This window comes from Cupressus sempervirens, chromosome 3 (assembly GCF_028749045.1).
Source record: "Cupressus sempervirens isolate cs-2001-9-10 chromosome 3, ASM2874904v1, whole genome shotgun sequence".
NCBI lineage: Eukaryota > Viridiplantae > Streptophyta > Pinopsida > Cupressales > Cupressaceae > Cupressus > Cupressus sempervirens.
In genome coordinates, this window is record NC_143120.1 from 578533944 (window position 1) to 578552183 (window position 18240).

The 18240-nt window shown below is 36.1% G+C and overlaps 1 protein-coding gene and 1 long non-coding RNA gene across 5 annotated transcripts in view; both read right to left on the reverse strand.

Moving 5' to 3' along the window:
- Positions 1 to 1611: 1611 nt before the first annotated feature.
- On the reverse strand, positions 1612 to 2013 carry LOC149567745 (uncharacterized). Its single transcript, XR_016362477.1, has 2 exons — positions 1888 to 2013; positions 1612 to 1770 (listed from the first exon to the last, which is right to left on the reverse strand). It is a non-coding gene; the product is annotated as an uncharacterized LOC149567745 (long non-coding RNA).
- A 179-nt stretch (positions 2014 to 2192) lies between these two features.
- The window catches only part of LOC149567746 (binding protein), a 113530-nt gene continuing 97482 nt past the window's right edge, over positions 2193 to 18240 (reverse strand). For all 4 annotated transcript variants that reach the window (XM_089821007.1, XM_089821005.1, XM_089821006.1 and 1 more), the window contains exons 32-33: positions 2748 to 2896; positions 2193 to 2565 (exon numbers count right to left, since the gene is read on the reverse strand). In XM_089821007.1, the coding sequence (XP_089677133.1) occupies positions 2530 to 2565; positions 2748 to 2896 (185 nt within the window). In that variant the 3' untranslated portion in view covers positions 2193 to 2529. The remainder of the gene's footprint in view (positions 2566 to 2747; positions 2897 to 18240) is intronic.

An 18240-nucleotide genomic window follows, 5' to 3' on the forward strand; every position in this document is an offset into this window, starting at 1 on the left:
GTAAAGCTCACCGGCGTATTTCAGAAGCCTGCAGAAATTGCATGGCAGCATGGCCCCAAGGAGCTCTGCGAATTCCAAAGATTTTACGGCACAAATTCATTATTGCAACTTTGCTACCTGTTTCGGCTTTACCGTGTATCTAAAGACGCCAGGGCGATATTTTGCAGTTTCAGCATAATTTAACAATATCCATTCTTTCTATAACATAAATCAAAGTCATTTTTATTCTGATTCCACAAAAAAATAGAACATTAAAGATTTTCACTTCTTTTCAGTCGATGTCTTTTGCATAGTGGACAGTTGTTAAACAGACACCTCACATAAAATTAGTAATGGAACTCGAACAAGAAAGTGATAATTAAATGCCAGCGATATGCTAAAAGTATGTGAGGTTATTCCCATCGATAAAGCCCAAAAGAAAAATTATATAAGGGTTAATAACTGATTCAAATATGCGCGTGAAAATCATGCTCACTATAGAAACAATCACATTTGCCATATAATAAATTGGTCGTGGATCTGATGTTACACTGATACCGTTGCCCATAAATATATAAGAAAGGAACAATAAGTTGCCACGTGTAATAATAGCTTAATAAGTTGGCTCATAATAATGCAAACAACCTACAATCCTTGTGAAAACCTCGTTATGAAGAAAATACAACTAATGTAGCGCTCCCAAAAAATTTCTCTCGTTATTATATAACCTACACCAGTATATGTCGTCGGCATCATTGGACGCAACATCACATAATTACAATTAGAATTCATCTGATGTAACATTACAAACATAATAATATTGAGCTCCAAAAGTTTCCAGTTATTGCGATTCTTACGAGAAATATCCCAACCAATCTAATATATAAAACATTACTGAATGCATATATGCAACACTAGAAATAGTGGCACCCAGTCTCTCATCGAACTAGCTCTTATCTGTGGAATGACTAGATCTGGAGACTGCTTCGGGAATAAAAACTCTACAAAGAAAAAATCATAATCAAAATATTTAAGGGCTCTTCAATTTGTTCAAACTTCATATACCCAACGATAACTATCACTTAGCAAATATAAAGAGGCCTCCACATATACCATATCCATCCAAAGTATGTTAGTTGAGCAAATGAAACTTCAATTCTCAACTCTTCAAGTAAAACGAAACTAATGCTAGATCAGTGGTGTATGCCTCAGAAACAACGTCAAAAGAAAGGCAACAAACAGAGACATTTTCCTACACATTCAAAACTTCCAAGAATTATTTCTGTTAAACTTGATATGCAAATTTTATATTTCTTAATAAAGTCATATGCTGCAAGGTCCCTGTTTAAACAAGAATCATCTAAACATTTCAGACAACAATGTTTACATACTGCAAGCTGGTCTGAGCTCATGAAAAAGAGCTATCATAGTGTAAGATTAAATGGCTACCAACAATCCAGCTTTGTAGTCAATCATGGCTGAATAACACAAATGTATTAAGCAACATTCTATATAATTGTGTCTTATGCATTTTATATCAAAACTACATTTATAACAGTGACCCTAATTCAGAATACAATATCAACTAAAAACACGGTAGACTCCTCAAACCATCATAACAAACTCTCTCTCTCTACTTCAATACTGCAAATGGCACTTGAATTGGTAGGTCAAAGTATTGCATCCCGTGATGGATTGCTACAGAAACTCCACTGCTTTCAGCCTCTAAGTAGTAAGTGTTAATAGGCAAGACGAGCATGTATTAACCCCCAAATAAGTGTTCCTGCGATACTACAAAGTCCCAACATGAGCAAATATTGCTCTAAAATTTTTATTACTACAGATAGGAAGGGGTAAAATATGGGAAAGAATGTTCAGAGAAAACAACAAAGAAATAGATTAACGCACTGTTGAATCAGTGATTTGTGACAACTGCATGATATACAACAAAAATTTCTAGGATGAAACAAAATTGGAAATTGCCAGTACTGCAATTTTGTGTCGTCGGTATTCCTGCAACCATGTGCAGTGCAACAGAAACAATTTTAATGTTAGTTGAATATCTATAAATCTGCAGGATAGAAAAATAAGTAATTTAGCAGTTCAAAATCAAAGATAATAAATTTTCACGAGGTATACTTACAGGATTGCCTATAAGATTAGAACATAGGCATGCTCAGATATGTGCATGTATAATGCAACCAGAAAAAGGATAACTTTTAAGATAAAATATTAAATACATCATATGAATGATAGAATACAGCAGGTGTACTACAAGCATCTACCTATAGTATCATAGGAATGCTAGAGCAATGGGAAGCCCTGAAACCATCATGACCTCAACAAGAACTTCTATCTAACATTAACCGTCCAAATTCATTGACCTTTAAGTCAAAAGCCAGAAGGCTGTAAAATTACAATTCCACCATACATAGGCAGACACCCAGACCCTGATTAACTCATACATTATGATAAAGACCTCAAACAAATGGCAGGCACTATTTGTTAACTGCCATCATTGAATTAGTGAGACATTTTTACCCATACAGTTCAGTGAATCTTGCGCATACGAGTCCACCATGAATTCTGCATTGTCAGACAATAGCAATGTTAAAAGCACTGAGCATGTAATGAAACAAGGGCAAAGATTGCATCTCATTGCCAAAAAGCCCTGGCTCAATCAAAATCTATATGTCAAATGGTAAGAAATCAAAATTAGATGTAAGAATCACCAAATAATAACAGAAAGAGTACAAAAATGGCCATACCAGTGGCTCATCATCAGAATCCCTGCTCCCAGAATCAGGCACACTACCATTTTTGGTACCTACTGTAGTAGTTTTCTTAAGGTCCTTGCTAGTTCCACTGATTATATTGGTGGATATGGAAAAATGACCACCCTTTCTAGCTTTAGAGCCTACATTTTGAAGATATTTACAAATTATTGCCACAATAGAAATAAAAGCCTTATGATTCACAGGTTGCAAGATTAAGAATTGATGCCTGAACCAATAACTAATCAGATAACAAGAAACAAATAAAAAATCAGAGCTGTGATCATTTGCAGACCATGTCAAGTAGATTCTGCACTATGGAATTTTAAATTCTTAAACCAGGTAGCTTAACACATGAAAACTATAATGAAAACAATAATCTCTGAATATGATAACCAACACTTCTGCTGATAATATTAACAGAAAGTGAACAGAATTTAACTAGCTGCAACTATATTCTCAAAAAAACTGAATAAAATATGCGCACCTTAAATAAACAAATGCACTAAGTATCTACCCAGAAAAAAATAGGTTACGTGTCAAGTAGAGATTCAAGTTAAGCTTACATTTTAGTTGGGTGACGCTCAATTTGATCAATTGGTGAACTAGTCTGACTAATCGGTCAACCCAGTCTACCAACAACTCCTAATTAAAGTAGCCGTGACTAGTTAAATACACTGATCACTTAGGCCTCGACTACTTGATGAACCGAACTAGATGACTAGAATCTTCTCCTAATTTACATCCACAGATCACTCTCATCTCAGGTAATTAACTAACTAAATGACTAGGGTCTACTGCTGTCACCATGGTGCCATCACTATGAGAATATAAAACAGGTAACTCAACGTAAAAACTCGAACAAACTGCATGCAAGTGAACTTATGGTTGTCACCTGCGTTGTGATTCAACAAATAAAGGTTAAAGGCATCAGTTATTTTTCTTGTTCCCTTTATGTGAAAATGTGCTATCAAGAAGCAAAACTTCTTTCTCAGAAAAATTAAGAACTCCACAATGTCAAATTGACTCTTAAAAAATGCCAGTCAATAGCCTTCATAATTACATCACGATGTTTCGTAGAGTTTTCAGGATGGCACTATATGAGACCGATGTTTGGGACAGCAAAACATTATGATATTGAAAGAGCAGTTCAGTTGCACGAGAATGCAGCTTTCCTACCCTTGCGGAGAGTGTTTTAGCACAAAAGTTGTATTAAATAGTTTGACTGATTTTATTGCCTTAAAATCACCACTTGCGATCAAGATTTTTGCATTTTTCCTAGTTTTTTCCTCTTTCTATGAAAATATTTCAGGATTTTTCCTCATTCCACAGGGTTCTTTGGAAGAAATCTACAGAACTTATTCAGGCATTTTCCAACATCAAACAACAGTTTGCTAGTAAGGGCTTTCAAAACAATTTTGTGTCTCCTATAAACTAGCCCTATTGTTCCTGGCCATTTCACACATCAGTTTGTTTTTAATACTGCATCATTTTAAATTATAAAATTGCATTGTGGTTCAAACCTCATGAGAGCATATGGCCCCACCCTAGCGCTGAACCTTGATATTTTCAGGGTTAGGTTATGTTCTTATTTTCTAAATGTGAACCCCAAACCTTGAAAAAATGTTCTAAGGTTTGCAATTAAGGTAGGTTTTCATAATTTTCAAGATATATTAATATATTATATGTTTTATATAACTTTTCATGGCAAAATTTATGCTGAAACAGAAAACGCCATCTGAGACACAAAATAAACCTGCAACTCCAACACTTTAACGTATGCATGAAACATAGATTCAACTTAGGGCCAGCTTAGAACCATTAGTTAATGTCAAAGCCCACTTGGATTTGTTTCTACTTTTCTGTCTTCAGAAAAACATTGACTTGTGTTGGTTTCTAAAATGCTTTTACAGGATTTTGGGGATGAGGACGGAATGGCAGGGGACGGGATGGGGAAGTGTTTCCGGTGCATTTCCTAGAGGGCCAAAAATAGGGGGGCAAATTCCCATGTAACATGGATATGGATTCATGGTATAGATACATCCTCCTTTTCTTCCCTAAGGTGTATTTAAGATAACAAATTTGTAATGTAAATTTGGTGGTGTAGTGAGCTGTCCGGTTTTGCTACTAATATTTTTAGCTTCCCCAACTAAGTGATCTTGTCAAAGAGTATACATGTTCTGAATTATGTGATGTGCTTTCAATATTTATATTAAAAACCATGGCATTCATGTATTAGTAAAAAGGAAATATCAACTTCTGGAACCTTTTTTTAATATTATCAGATCTGCATAATAACTTCACTATGGAACATTGGATAACAGGTTTATGTTTCCAGTGCTAACCTCATTTTGTAGCATAACATACAGATTTTAATGCACAGAAATGAACAGCAGGGAGGTCATAGATCATGCTTATTGACTTCTTATTTCAGGGCAGAAGAGCTAAAATATCTGTTTGGGCTTGCACCAGCCTCCTATAGTCCCTGGGTTGGGGGAGGGCTCATGGCGCACCCCTCCCCCCACCCAATCCTACACACGGATGATATAGGACATAAGATATGGACAATAGCTTCAAAATCATCATTCAACATTACCTTCCATCCCATCTACTTCTGCTTCTACTTAACACGAAATAGAATCCTAAATGAGGAATTGAAGAAACCATGCAACACTTCAAAGCAACATTAATTAATCCACCATGAAAACCAACAATGAATCATCAATTGCTTTGATAGCATTATAGCAACAATTTTGTCTAGTCTCTTCATAATCTATTCTCTACTAGCTAGCTAACTTTTCTCTAGTCTCCTAATCTCTTGACTCTTAACTCTTTACAAATGAGAAGGCCTCGGCCTTCTATAGTTGTTCAATTACAATGAAGGGACAAGATTTATCTCTACAAACCCTAATTAGGGTTGTCACATTACCGACCAACTACATGAAGTCACCACCTTGTTGGCTACTAAGAAAATTCCAATGATTTTGAGGCCAATGAGAAAATTGTACACATGGCATGAGTTGATGGAAACATTATTATTGAGGATATTATTAAGTTCTATACGAACTTGAGATACTTGTCTTGACTCTCAACCATATCCTTTCCTTATATCTACTCTTGCTTGTTTATGAACAAGCTTGTTGTATGTTTATACATACTTCTATCAATACATTTTCTTCTGCTGATAACTTCTCTCATTTGATGGATGTCTATAGATTGGGTTCTAGGTATAGGATAATTTATCCTAAAATGGTAGCAGAGTTTAAAGTCTCACAACTCCTAAGATTCTGAGAGTTTTTATTTTCTTTTAATGTTTTGAGGTTCCTAGTTACTCTCTAGTTTACCATTGTTTGCATATTTGTTTACTTCCTTCAATTTGTATTTGGCAAGTTTCCTATAGTATTAGATTTGCTCTTAAGCAATTTGTATCACTGATGATTTGACAACTTCTTGTGGCCTCAAATTCATTTATATTAGAGAATCAAAGATTAGGGATCTCTTGCATTCTAAGTGGCAATTAGAAGCGCTTCAAAAGGGTCCATTTTTCTCATCAACCACCTAGTGTTTGATTCCACACAACTGACAAGGATAGAGTGTTTGGTTGATGTCATATCAAGTAGTTAAATTCTTCTTGTTTATTTACCAAATGATCTTGCACTCAATATAACATCTTTTTTGGGTGCTTGGTTGAACCTAGTGGTGTTATTACTTGCACCTGCTCAGTGCAATGTTAGTGTTGGATGCAAGACACAAACTTGAGATCAGACAAGATCTTCAACACCAGCAACAACAAGGACTTTGGTACATATTTCCTTCTCTTGTGTGTTTTACTCGAGTTAATCTTACTTGAAGGATCATCATCAAAGCATCTAGGCAATGCATTAAATGGGCGGGTTTACAAACCAAACTCCTTTGTAAGAGGTTGAGCACCTCTAACCTAGGCCATCTAGATCGTAAGATGCTATGGAGCTTCTTTACCATGGATTTGGTATCGGTCATTAGTGTTCCTTGGAAAACAGTGTTGAAAGTTCATGGATCTTATCTTTTTCATTGGTGTATATCTTATGGTACCTTGTCTCTTGCTTTACCTTTGGGAGCTTATCTGTCTCAAAGCCCATATTGATCTGAATGGTAGGTGCCTTGCCTGACTGGCATAAGAAGATTTGGCTCTTTACTAGACATAGAGAATGTGCCTGATTGGCATAAGAAGATTTGGCTCTTTACTAGACATAGAGAATGAAGGGACTTTCAGCAAATCTAGTTCTTCATTAAGTCTGTGTGGTTGTTTATTGACTTGAAGGCTGAGTTTACTTTCACTAGTGAGGCTCATGAAGTCACGTTGAAAGCATTTCATAGATCTATTAGTAGAAATCATTAACGAAGATGCACCTTAGCAGATTTTAAGATATCAAAGTGTGTTGTCATTAATTGGCTCGAAATTAGTTCTTAGCAATGCCAGTAGATCGACTATTGATTGACAGACTATTCTTTATTAGCAGTTTGATATCTATTATTGATTTTTTCCGACAAATGTATTAGTTGCATAGCTTTGATATTCATTTTTTGGTTGCACTTCTTCTACAAATAGGGAGCAATGCCATTAAGGAGCATTAAGTTCATTGTTCAGACCCATTCGCTTCCATAGTTAGTGAGTTGCCAAGGATCTTTAATGCAATAGTTATTGTCTCAACTCATATTAAGTTCTTCCATATCCAAATCTAGTGTATGCTCTGAAAAATAGCTTGAGCTTTTTTAGCACACAATCTAGTAATGTGTGCATAAGTTCATGTGTATAGTCATCCTTTCATTGCATGAGCATCAATAGGGGCATTCTTTAATGTCTTGTGAGCTAAACGCCTTGGAGCATTATGTGGAGCACAAATCTATGAAACAATAGTTGGTAATCATATCTACCTGTCATCACTCCTAGCATCCGGATTTTCCTCTTCTTTTTTCGGTGATCTAACAAGAGGTTGTGATCATTCCTATGTTGTTGGGGGTCATCTATAATTGGTGAACCCAGTTTCCAGTGGTCGGCCCATGGTGCAAGAATGGATAAGGTATTATTCATTAGTTTGTCCTCCATTATTCAATGTACAATGATTTAATGTTTGCAATTCGAGATTAATTTGTGGCTGATTTTATCTTGTCATTGGTTGTTTGCAATCCATTTTTTGCAACCAAGCTATCATCAAGAAGCTCCTTCAATGAACTACGGTGCAGTAAAGGTATTTTCCAAAACAATTACCATTTTACTATCTTAAACTCACAAATTGTTTTAGTTTTCTCTTGGCAAAATTATTCTTCAACCATTGTATTATCAGATTTTATCTGCTCTAGGGGGTGTACTTCACATATTCATCCTTTGTGTACACTTATCCAAGATGTTTGGACCTTAGGATTGAATTGCTCACCCCACACAACTATCACACATGGAAGCTCAAAATGATGTAATTGTTGCAATCTTGAGGTCTCTGACAGCTATTGGAAGCTAACCAACCGTAGTTCACCAAGGCCTTTGAGAAATTTGTTCATATACACAAAATGGATGAGGCAAAAGGACTCATTGGTCTCTGTGACATATAATTTGTTGTTCCACACTGCTGAGTCTACAACACCTAAAGAAGTTTAGGATAACCTTGCAAGGTCGTATGGTAAAGTTACCAATTGAAAATCTCGCAACTAGAAGCTGGTCTCCTTTCTCTTTCCCCAAATGCATTCCCCTCCATTCATGATTTCCTTGCACAGTTCAAGTCTCTTGTGTCTCAATTGAAAGGTTGTGGTCATCCCAAAGTAGATAAGGAGTGTAATTTCTTGATTATGTCTGATCTTAGAGGTCTTTCCAAGTGTTTGCCTCTACCTTCTATTCTACTATGGATGTTATGGGAGATCGCACGATGCCCTCATTTGAGGAATCTTGTGATAAACTAACTAGGGAGCAAGTCAAGTTAATTAAGATGGATGCTCTTCCTAAGAGTCATGCACTAATGGCTCAATCTTCTAAGGGCAAGGGTAAGTATGAGAAGCAACCACAAGCAGATCCATCTTTACAAGGTAAGCTCCATATAGACCTCCTTATAAGCCTAATGAATAATGATCAGAAGATTAAACCTCCTCCTTCTTCTACTCCTAACTTAGGAGGGTTATCTTCTAGGTATAGGCAGAAACAGAAAAATTATTCCTTTCAAGGAAAACCCAAGCATAATGACACACCAGATTCCCAAAGACTAGCAGCATTAAAAGTTATGAAGAGGAACAAGATTTCGGTGCCTAATTCTTCTTCCTTGGGCAAAGGACAAGCCCTCTCAACATAGGCTTCATCATCTAAAAGTTCCAATTGGATCCTTGATTTTGGTGCTTCACATCACATGACTCATTCAATTGATCTTCTTGATTCTCTTTTTGATAGTCCTACTTCACATCATAACAAATTCCATTTCTAGGGACAGGATCAGTTAAGATGCACGATGGTAGCATTGATGATGTTCTTTTTGTTCCTAATATTTCACAAAATCTTCTTTCCATCTACCAAATTTACAATCTAGATGGAAAAATGATTGAGCTTTCTCCTACTCGTGTGACTATCATAAAGATGCAGGATCTCGAAAAAGTCATTGCTAAAGGAACAATTGATCATGTAACCTGTTTGTACAGGTTTGATGGATTTGATTCTTCATCAGGATCATCCCTTATTGCTCATGCAGATTCTATAAGCAAGCTTTGGCACGAATGGTTTGAGCACCTAAATTATAGATATCTTCAGTAGATGAGCTTGGTAATTGGTCTACCTCAAATCTCTTGTTCAAATGGAGTTTGTCCAAGTTGTGTTCTTGGCAAGCATCATAGAGATCCATTTCCTAAGGGTACAACCACATGAGCTTTGGCTCCCCTTGAGTTGGTGCATCGTGACCTCATGTCATCTCCAACTCCTTCATTTTTAGGGGCCAAGTATGTGCTCACATTCATTGATGACTTCTCCAAGTGCACATAGGTGTATTGTTTGAAGTACAAAACTAAGGTACTTAATACTTCATTACATTTCTTGCATCTATGGAGAAGCAGTCAAAATATTCCCTCCAAAAGTTCCATACAAATAATGGGAAGGAGTATGTCAATGACTCATTTAAGGAATTTCATAGTACTCGAGGTATCCTTCATCAAACTACAGTACCATATAATACTCAACAAAATGGTGTGGTCAAGCGGAAGTACAAAACCTTACAAAAAAATGTCGATTCCATGCTTCAATCTAAGTCCATGGCTACAACATTTTGGGCAAAGGTTTTTAATTGTGCAAAGTATATTCAAAATCATATGCCTCATAAAGCAGTGCTACATAAGACTCTGAAAGAGGCTTCGTTTCATATAAGCCTAGAGTATCCTTTTTCAGAGTATTTGGTAGTGATGCATGAACATTCATTCATGATAATCAGCGTAAAGCAATGGAGAAGAAAAGTTAGTGCTTCATTTTTGTTCAATATTGTGAGGATATAAAGGGATATCGATTCCTTGAACTCACTCAAGAGGTACATTTTTGTCATGGACTTCAATTTGATGAATCCTTTACTTCGACGAATTCTCCACCTCTGACCTCTCCCTCTCTTCTTCCAAGATCTTCTTCAAAAGATGTATTGCCTCTAGAGGAGGAGGAGGATGCTCTTGATGCTACCATTCCAGATGATGGTACTGATCTAGTTATTTGCAATACTCAATCTTCTCCTTCTACTCTGCATGTACCTAGTAGACCCTTATGTGCTAAAAATGTTAAGGATGTTGGGTTGTCATGCAAGTGATCCCTCAGTGACTCGTTGCACTCATTCCCAAACTTTGGGTATCAGTCTCTTGAGTCATGCAGACTCTATTGATCTTCAAAAGTTTCTGGATGCTTCAGGTATACCAAAGTGTTATTGTTTAGTCATGTTTGGAATTTGGTTCCTCTTTCTAAGGTACAAAAGTTGGTTCAATGCAAATTCATGTATCGTACCCAACTTGTAGTTGATGGTTTTGTTAATAAGTAAAAGGCCCATCTAGCGGCTATGGGGTTTTCTTGGGTTAAAGGTATTGACTATTTTGAGACCATAGCTACAGTTGCACAGATGGATTACATTTGTCTTGTACTTTCTATTGTTGCATCAAAGGGTTGGCTAGTGTATTAGATGGACGTGAAGAGTGCTTTCCCGACAGTGACTACAATATGGTGTATTAAAAACAATTTATCCTACATAGGTATAGCTAGATATTATTAAGGATAATTTGATTGAGACATGTGTAACTAGAATTTCTTGATTGGTAGAAGACAACCATGTGCCACCTCGTCATCTATCTTGTAGACTTGATCAATATTTTGATGAAGAGATAATATCTTTTGATACTCAACATTATCAAGCTTTCCAATGTGATGGCATATTCCCAAATTGCTTCATCTTTTAAATCCTTCTCCATCATCATTTTGAAATCTTCTCGCTATCATGACTTGAACTTGCATCTTGAACTTGTAAACTTGTTGTCTCTTTTGATTCTTCGTCCTTCTTGGTCTTGGCTTGAATTTGCACTTTGATAACTTGTCTCATGTCTTTCTTCTCATTTAGAGTCCTCAAGCTTGAGCTTGAAGTTCTTAAGCTTGATCAAGCCATTTGAAGTTTTGAACATCTCCTTTCCCTCTAGCCTCTCCTTAGAAGTGTTGAGTTTAGCCTCGCCATCAACTCCATCTTTCCTTGAAAGACAAGAATGCAATGGGCATAAAGTTTATAAAATGGTAGTCAAACACAAGACAAAGCTTAAAATCCTTGTGAAAAGTAATTACATTAGCATTCAGCCTGGAAGGATTTTCAAAATAAGCTTGATCTTATAACTAAAAAACTGGAAATAGTGAAGTCTTTCAATTGACAAGTCCTAGATTTTATTTTCCTATCACCCCCACCTCTCTGATTTTGGAGCAAAATCTGCTGTCCTGTGCAAAATAACTGTCTTCATGCCTTCTAAATTCCATATTACATCACTTGGTGCCTGCAGCAGAGGTTATTTGCTGCCTTGCAGAGATGAAGTCACGGTGTCTTGGTGTTGAAATAAAATGAATCTCATCCTCCCTTTATAGGTGATCTGCACTTGAAGAGGCTCCCTTTCCAAAGCAGACCGATTTAGCTATATTTGGCCAATAAAATTGTTTTGTTTTGTTTGTTTTCTCAGTCATTAAGGCTGACCTTGCTGAAGGGAGACAGTGACTCACAATTTTTTTATTCTCTCTCAGAATTCCTGCCTTCATGAGCTTGAGTTGAGTCTTCTTAGTAAGCGCAAAAATTGGACGATCATGACAATTTATCCTTGGAGGATGCAAGATTCCACCATCCCTCGAGGTATTTTTCATTTATCAACTTTCATTCAACCCATCAACTTTAATCATCTTCTCATTGGATTTGAGTAAGCCTCAACTTTCAAACCATTTTGACATTCACTTCACTCCTACAATGCAAGTCTTTTTCATGTTCCATCACTATACGCAAGGCCAAATTATGGTGGTCTTGAGGATTTTATCCTCTTGCTGGGCAGAAACCTTGCATGGAGAGGATTTTATCTTCTTAATCAATTCTCAAATTTCTCCATCAGATTTTCTTCATTCCACTCAAGACCACTAGCTCGACTCCTTAGTAGATATTATTACTTTGTTTTCGCTTCTTAACACCACTTGTTTGTTTCCATCACTTATAAACAAGGCGGATTTTAGGCATGCAAGAGGATTTTTTTCTTACATGGCAGAAATAAAGGGGCCTTTAAGAATTCTAGATAGGGGGTGGATTCCACCCCTACCTAAGGATTTTTGGTCATAGTCCAACATTTGATCTCAGCAGCCCCTCACTTCATGATTTCCTTTCTCCTTGTCTTCTATCTTCATTTCCAGCCACCCTTTGTTCAGCTTCATGTTTGAGGCACAGAAATTTTAACTACTTGAGGATTTTATCTTCACTTGGCAACCTCAATTCAGTCCCCCTACCTGCCTTAACTTGGATTTCAAACTTGTATTAACCTTTACATGGTAGCAGAGTTTGTGAGTGCTTGAGAGCTTACTCCCAAGCTAAGCAGAAATCTAGGCTCCTTGATAAATTCCAGGCTAGGGTACGGATTCCGCCCCTACCCAGGGATTCTGACATTTTTACTTCATCAATTTGCACTCCACTATCCCTACCTTCATTAATCAATTCAAGACTTGACCCTTCACCATTCAACTTGCATAATGCCATCATTGAAAAAAGATTGAATTGCTTTAGTTGGTGGAATTCATGGTATGGAGAGGATAAAAACCTAGTAACAGATGATTTTAACTTAATATTTTCACCTTAAAACATCATAAAAACTCTATTTTTGTGCTCTTGACCATGCAAGTTTGAGGGGGTTATGCACATAATTGAGAAAATCTGCGATACATTGCAAAATGTATTGATAAATCACATCCTCAAGCTCTGCAATTTAAGCACCCATTAAACCAACCCTGAGTTTATGATTTTCCAGTGTTGATTTGTACAGGAAAATTTTGTGAAATCGCACGACTAAAATGGGAAAAAAATGGCAGTTAGAGTGATAAGTTTAAAGTTAAAATGATAAACATGAAAGTAGAGTTTACAAGAGTTTTTCCTGCAACACTTTTAATGCATTTTGCAGCTTTTTGTGGACTCATATCCATGTCGCACTTAAACAAACTCGGAGACTGATGTGGAAGTCGAAGAAGCTCATGTGATTGGAAGTCGACAAAACTGTTTGGAAGCCAAACAATGACACTATCGGAAGAAACAAGTTCCTTTTAAATGGATTTTAAGCCTCATGATTTTGTTTTGGTTTTTGTTAATTTAATAGCATTTTGACTTCAAATATTTGACTGTTTTTAATATATGAATGTATTTATATGATCCTATTTACATTGTATTGATCAGAATTTAATATTTATCATTTGAGCTTATAAATTATAGTTACAATGTATTCAGTTTTACTATTTATAAAAATATATATTATTATTTAAATTTTACATTGTATTTAAAATTTATAACATATATTTACACTATATTTGAAATATAGAATATTCACAAAAACTAAAATACATCGTATTTCAAATATAAACATAAGTTACTGTCGAGTCCAATTTTTTCATTCTTTTGTTGTTCCAATCCTCACTCCAATTGTGCTACGGCAGATATTAAGGGTAGGCAAGGAATTTGCCATTGGATGTGGTTGGATTCCGACATATTGCCAAGATTTTGAATTTGCAAGCTAACTGCCATTTCAACACTTTAATATTTTTTCAGCTCAAGAAACAGGAGGATTTATATAAATATAACATATAGGTTTCTTATACTTTATGTTAAATTTATATAAATACTATCACGATGTTTGAAATAGGTTTCAGCTTCATAGGAGTTATAATCAAGATTCTAAATTTTGGGGCTTTTCAAAAAAGTCTAAACTTAGCCAAATTTCAGGATTCAACAAGCTTTCGACATGTCTAACTCCTACAACCTATCCTGGCTTTCTAAGGTTAAATTGAGGCTGGGAAAAGGATTTTATAAAGGTACTCATTTCCTCACAAATAACTTAGTTTCAACTCTTATCTCCTTGACTAGCTTTACCCCAACTTTTTCTTACATCCCAGACAAACTTGACTTGCCAATAGGCCAAGATTGCTTAACCACACTCTCAAACTTGGAGACTTGAAGATTGCTACCACTCTTGCTAAAGCAAGAAAAAGGGGGTCCCCATTTAACATGGGGCAATGGTGTAAAAATCTCACAACACTTACACCATAACAAAGACAAATATTATTGTCTTCTAAAGGAAAATACCATAGATGGAAAACTCAACAAGTTTTTCTACTTGGCTTGCAACTCGCCAAAGGCAAAAAATTGCCAAGCTTTATGCAAAAACTCGCTGATTAATCGACACCATAGATGGAAAACTCAACAAGTTTTTCTACTCGGCTCGCAACTCGCCAAAGGTAAAAAATCGCCGAGCTTTATGCAAAAACTTGCTGATTACTCGACGAGTTTTTGCATAAGCATGTTTTAAAAAAAAACTTGGCCATACGTGTCTGCCAATGCTATATTGCAAGAAAAACATTTTTTATGCCAATTTCCATTTGTAGCTTTGTAGACTTGGAATAGTGGAGGAAAAAAGGCTTCCAAGCCCTTGTTAGCTGATTGCAAGCTATTGAAGGTGGATTCAAGTGGATTTCAAGCGGATTTCAACCAATTTTGGAAGAAAAATCTCATTCCCAAGTAGGGTTTATGAGTTTTTTTTTATACTTCTAAAAGAATCGTATTTTTTTGTTGCATGTCTATGAATTCAAATTCATTCCTAAGTAGTTAGAAATGATTTTGAATCATTTGAGGACATTTCAACACTATTGTTGACAAAAAAAAAATCTATCAATTGTTTTTGAAGAATATGCAGTTTTAAATAAAACAAAAGAAAAAACTCTAGCAGTTTGTGTAGTTACTGTTGAACTTTGAATGATGTCTAAAAATAATCAAACTAATTTACATAGTTTCTATTTCTAAGTTCTAACTTAGTTTTATTAATTTCTGAAAAATCTTAATTTGTGTTTCAAATTTCTCTATGTAGGGCAGCAGTTAAACATTAAGCATGGCAAGTTCTGAGGAAGTGTGGCCACTAGCACCATGCCCATCTGGACATATCGGCCTTATGCCTATGAAACTCCTAATGAGCCTAGGAAGGCGATATGCATTCAATGTGAAAAAGTAATTTGTGGAGGCGTAAACTGCCTCAAATACCATCTTGCAAGGATAAGGAGACATGATTCATATCCTTGTGACAAAGCAATGGAAGAAATAAAAATATTTATCGATGCCCTACTTGCGGATGGTGAAGAGGAAAAATTGAATAAGAAGGGAAGATTAGCTATGAGGGAAACCATAGCTGAAACTCAGTGCTTCTATTGATGTTGAAGAAGCAGCAACACTTGATAACATGGTTGGCTTTCTTCATGGCCCAAGGACCCGCAAACAGAGTGTCTCTTTTACCACTTTCGTTTCCTCTCCCTCTGTTGGAGTACCTAGTTCTTCAACATCATCAGCATCAAGGATAGGTGGTTATTTTGTGCCCAAGAACACACCTGGAGCACAACCATTACTAAAGGCCATTCTATCGAACAAGGAGGTGCATGAGATAATTGATATTGCATGTATCAAGAATATCCCTGTGAATGTGGTTGATAGTCCCTATTGGCTGAATTTGGTGACCGCAATGATAGTTTCGAGAATGCCTACAAGGCACCTTCTCACAAGGATTTGAGTGGAAGGTTAGTAAATAGTCGAAATCCAGTTGAGTTCATTTTTATATTTTAATTATTATTTCCTATTAAATTGAAACTGTGTACTAAGAATTAATGTCACTTTGCTTTTGTACGTTGCTTGTCAATGCGGTTGATGGGGCAAGATTGGTGGTAGAAGAACCAAAAAAAGAAAGGAAAAATAATGGATGCACCATTCTATTAGATGGGAAGAATAGAACCATTATTAAATTTTTGGTTGCTAACAAAGATGATGTATTTTGGAAATTTGTTGATGCCTCCAATAAGGTCAAAAATGCACACATTTGCATTCATGTTGGAAACTATTGTCATGGAGGTGGGCGTAGAGAATGTGGTGCAAATCATCACAGATAATGGGGTAGCAAATAAAATTAGTTTTTTATGATGCGTATGAATAATGAATCTAATTCTACGGTATTTTTTAATTTAGCTTTGATGTAAAAAATGGAAAGTTGGAAACTAATTATTGAATTTTACTAATATGATAGGTAGAATCCTCCAAGAGAGGCACCCCACTCTTTTTTGGATACCTTGTGCAGCACATGTCCTTGACCTTGTTTTTGAGGACATGGGAAAACTTAATTGGGTAACTCTAGTTGTAAAAGATGCAAGGTGAATCACCAAGTGTGTCTATAATCACCCTTGGGTTCTAATTTGATGAGGTGCTACACCAAACATAGAGATATACTGAGACCCATTGTCACAAGGTTTGCAACAGTTTTGTTGACATTGCAAAGTATTATCAAAACAATGTTGCCTTTGAAACAAATGTTTGTGTGTCCGGATTAGCTTCAGTCACCTTAGAGAAGTCTAAATGAGAGGTTGTGGCACACAATCTTTGACAGAAAAAATTTGGACAAGGCTACTGAGATTGTGAAGGTAACTTCAAAACGTTTAATTTTTAATTATGCTTATTTCAAGTCTCATTATAAATTTGTAAGTTACTATGTTAGTAACTTCACTAATTTATCATTTTGTAAACTAATTAGTGTTTTTCAAATTTCAATTGTTGATGTTTGAGCACCTGGTTCAAGTTTTGTGTTTAGTTGATGGGCAACAAACCCCAATGGGGACAAACTCAAATTTGACCCCATTTGGAAAATAATTGTTAGGAGGTGGAACAATATAACTCATTCATTGAACAGGCTTCTTCCTCAACTCCCATTTCAGGTGCTATGATTCTTCTTCAAATTTTACTAAGACTTCATTTTACTTCTTTTTTTAGGTTGTGTAATAAGACTTGATTTCCCTTTCTATTTGTTTTCGACATGATTCCTTTTCAGATTTTAATGGAGAGGTCATGGAGGGCCTTGTTGTATGCATTGAGAGAATGATATCCGATGTTGCAAGAGAGACCCTATTGTGACCGAACAACAAATCTATGTGGAATCAAAAGGTAATTTGTTCTCTTTTGAGCTACCAAAGATAGCAAGAAGCACTCAAACCCTAGGTAAACTGTAAAAGTTTAAAACATTTGCAATTTTGCCTTTTTAATAAGTTATGCTTTCTCTTTTCTCATTACTTTATAACTTATTAATATTTTATTTTGCAAATGCCTGGTAGTGAAGTTGGGGTGGCAATACCCCAAATCTAAAGTCATTTGCTCTCATAATCGTGTCCGCCTTGTAGCTCATCCCATTGTGAGCATAACTGGTGCTTATTTGAGTTCACTGACATAAAGAAGAGAAACATTTTTTTTTAAAATGCTCAATGGCCTTGTTTATGAGCAATAAAATCTTAAGTTGTGCATAAAAAAGGCACAAGATTTTGACAATATAGATCCTTATTTTGATTGGACAGCATGGGACCCAAGTCCATTGTTTTCAGAGGATGACATCATTGATTTGGAGAGGCAGGCCATGGAGGAGGGGGATGGATTGGATTTCACATTGGACGACATTGAGGGGGAGCAAGATAAGGAGTTGGACGAGGAGTCATTACCAGTGCCAAAGGCAAGATGAGATACATCCAAGACAAAGAGTGAGTTAGTAGGGATGCCAAGTGAGGAGGCACAACGACAAACTTGACAATCACACCCAATGTAGGGTTTCTCTTCTAGGAGTAGACCCTCTCAATTTTATGCTAGTAGAGATGGGAAGAGGATGATGTGATTGTAAATGATGTGTTTACTTCTAGTTTGAAGCAAACTATTTACTATTTTGCTTCTCGCCATCA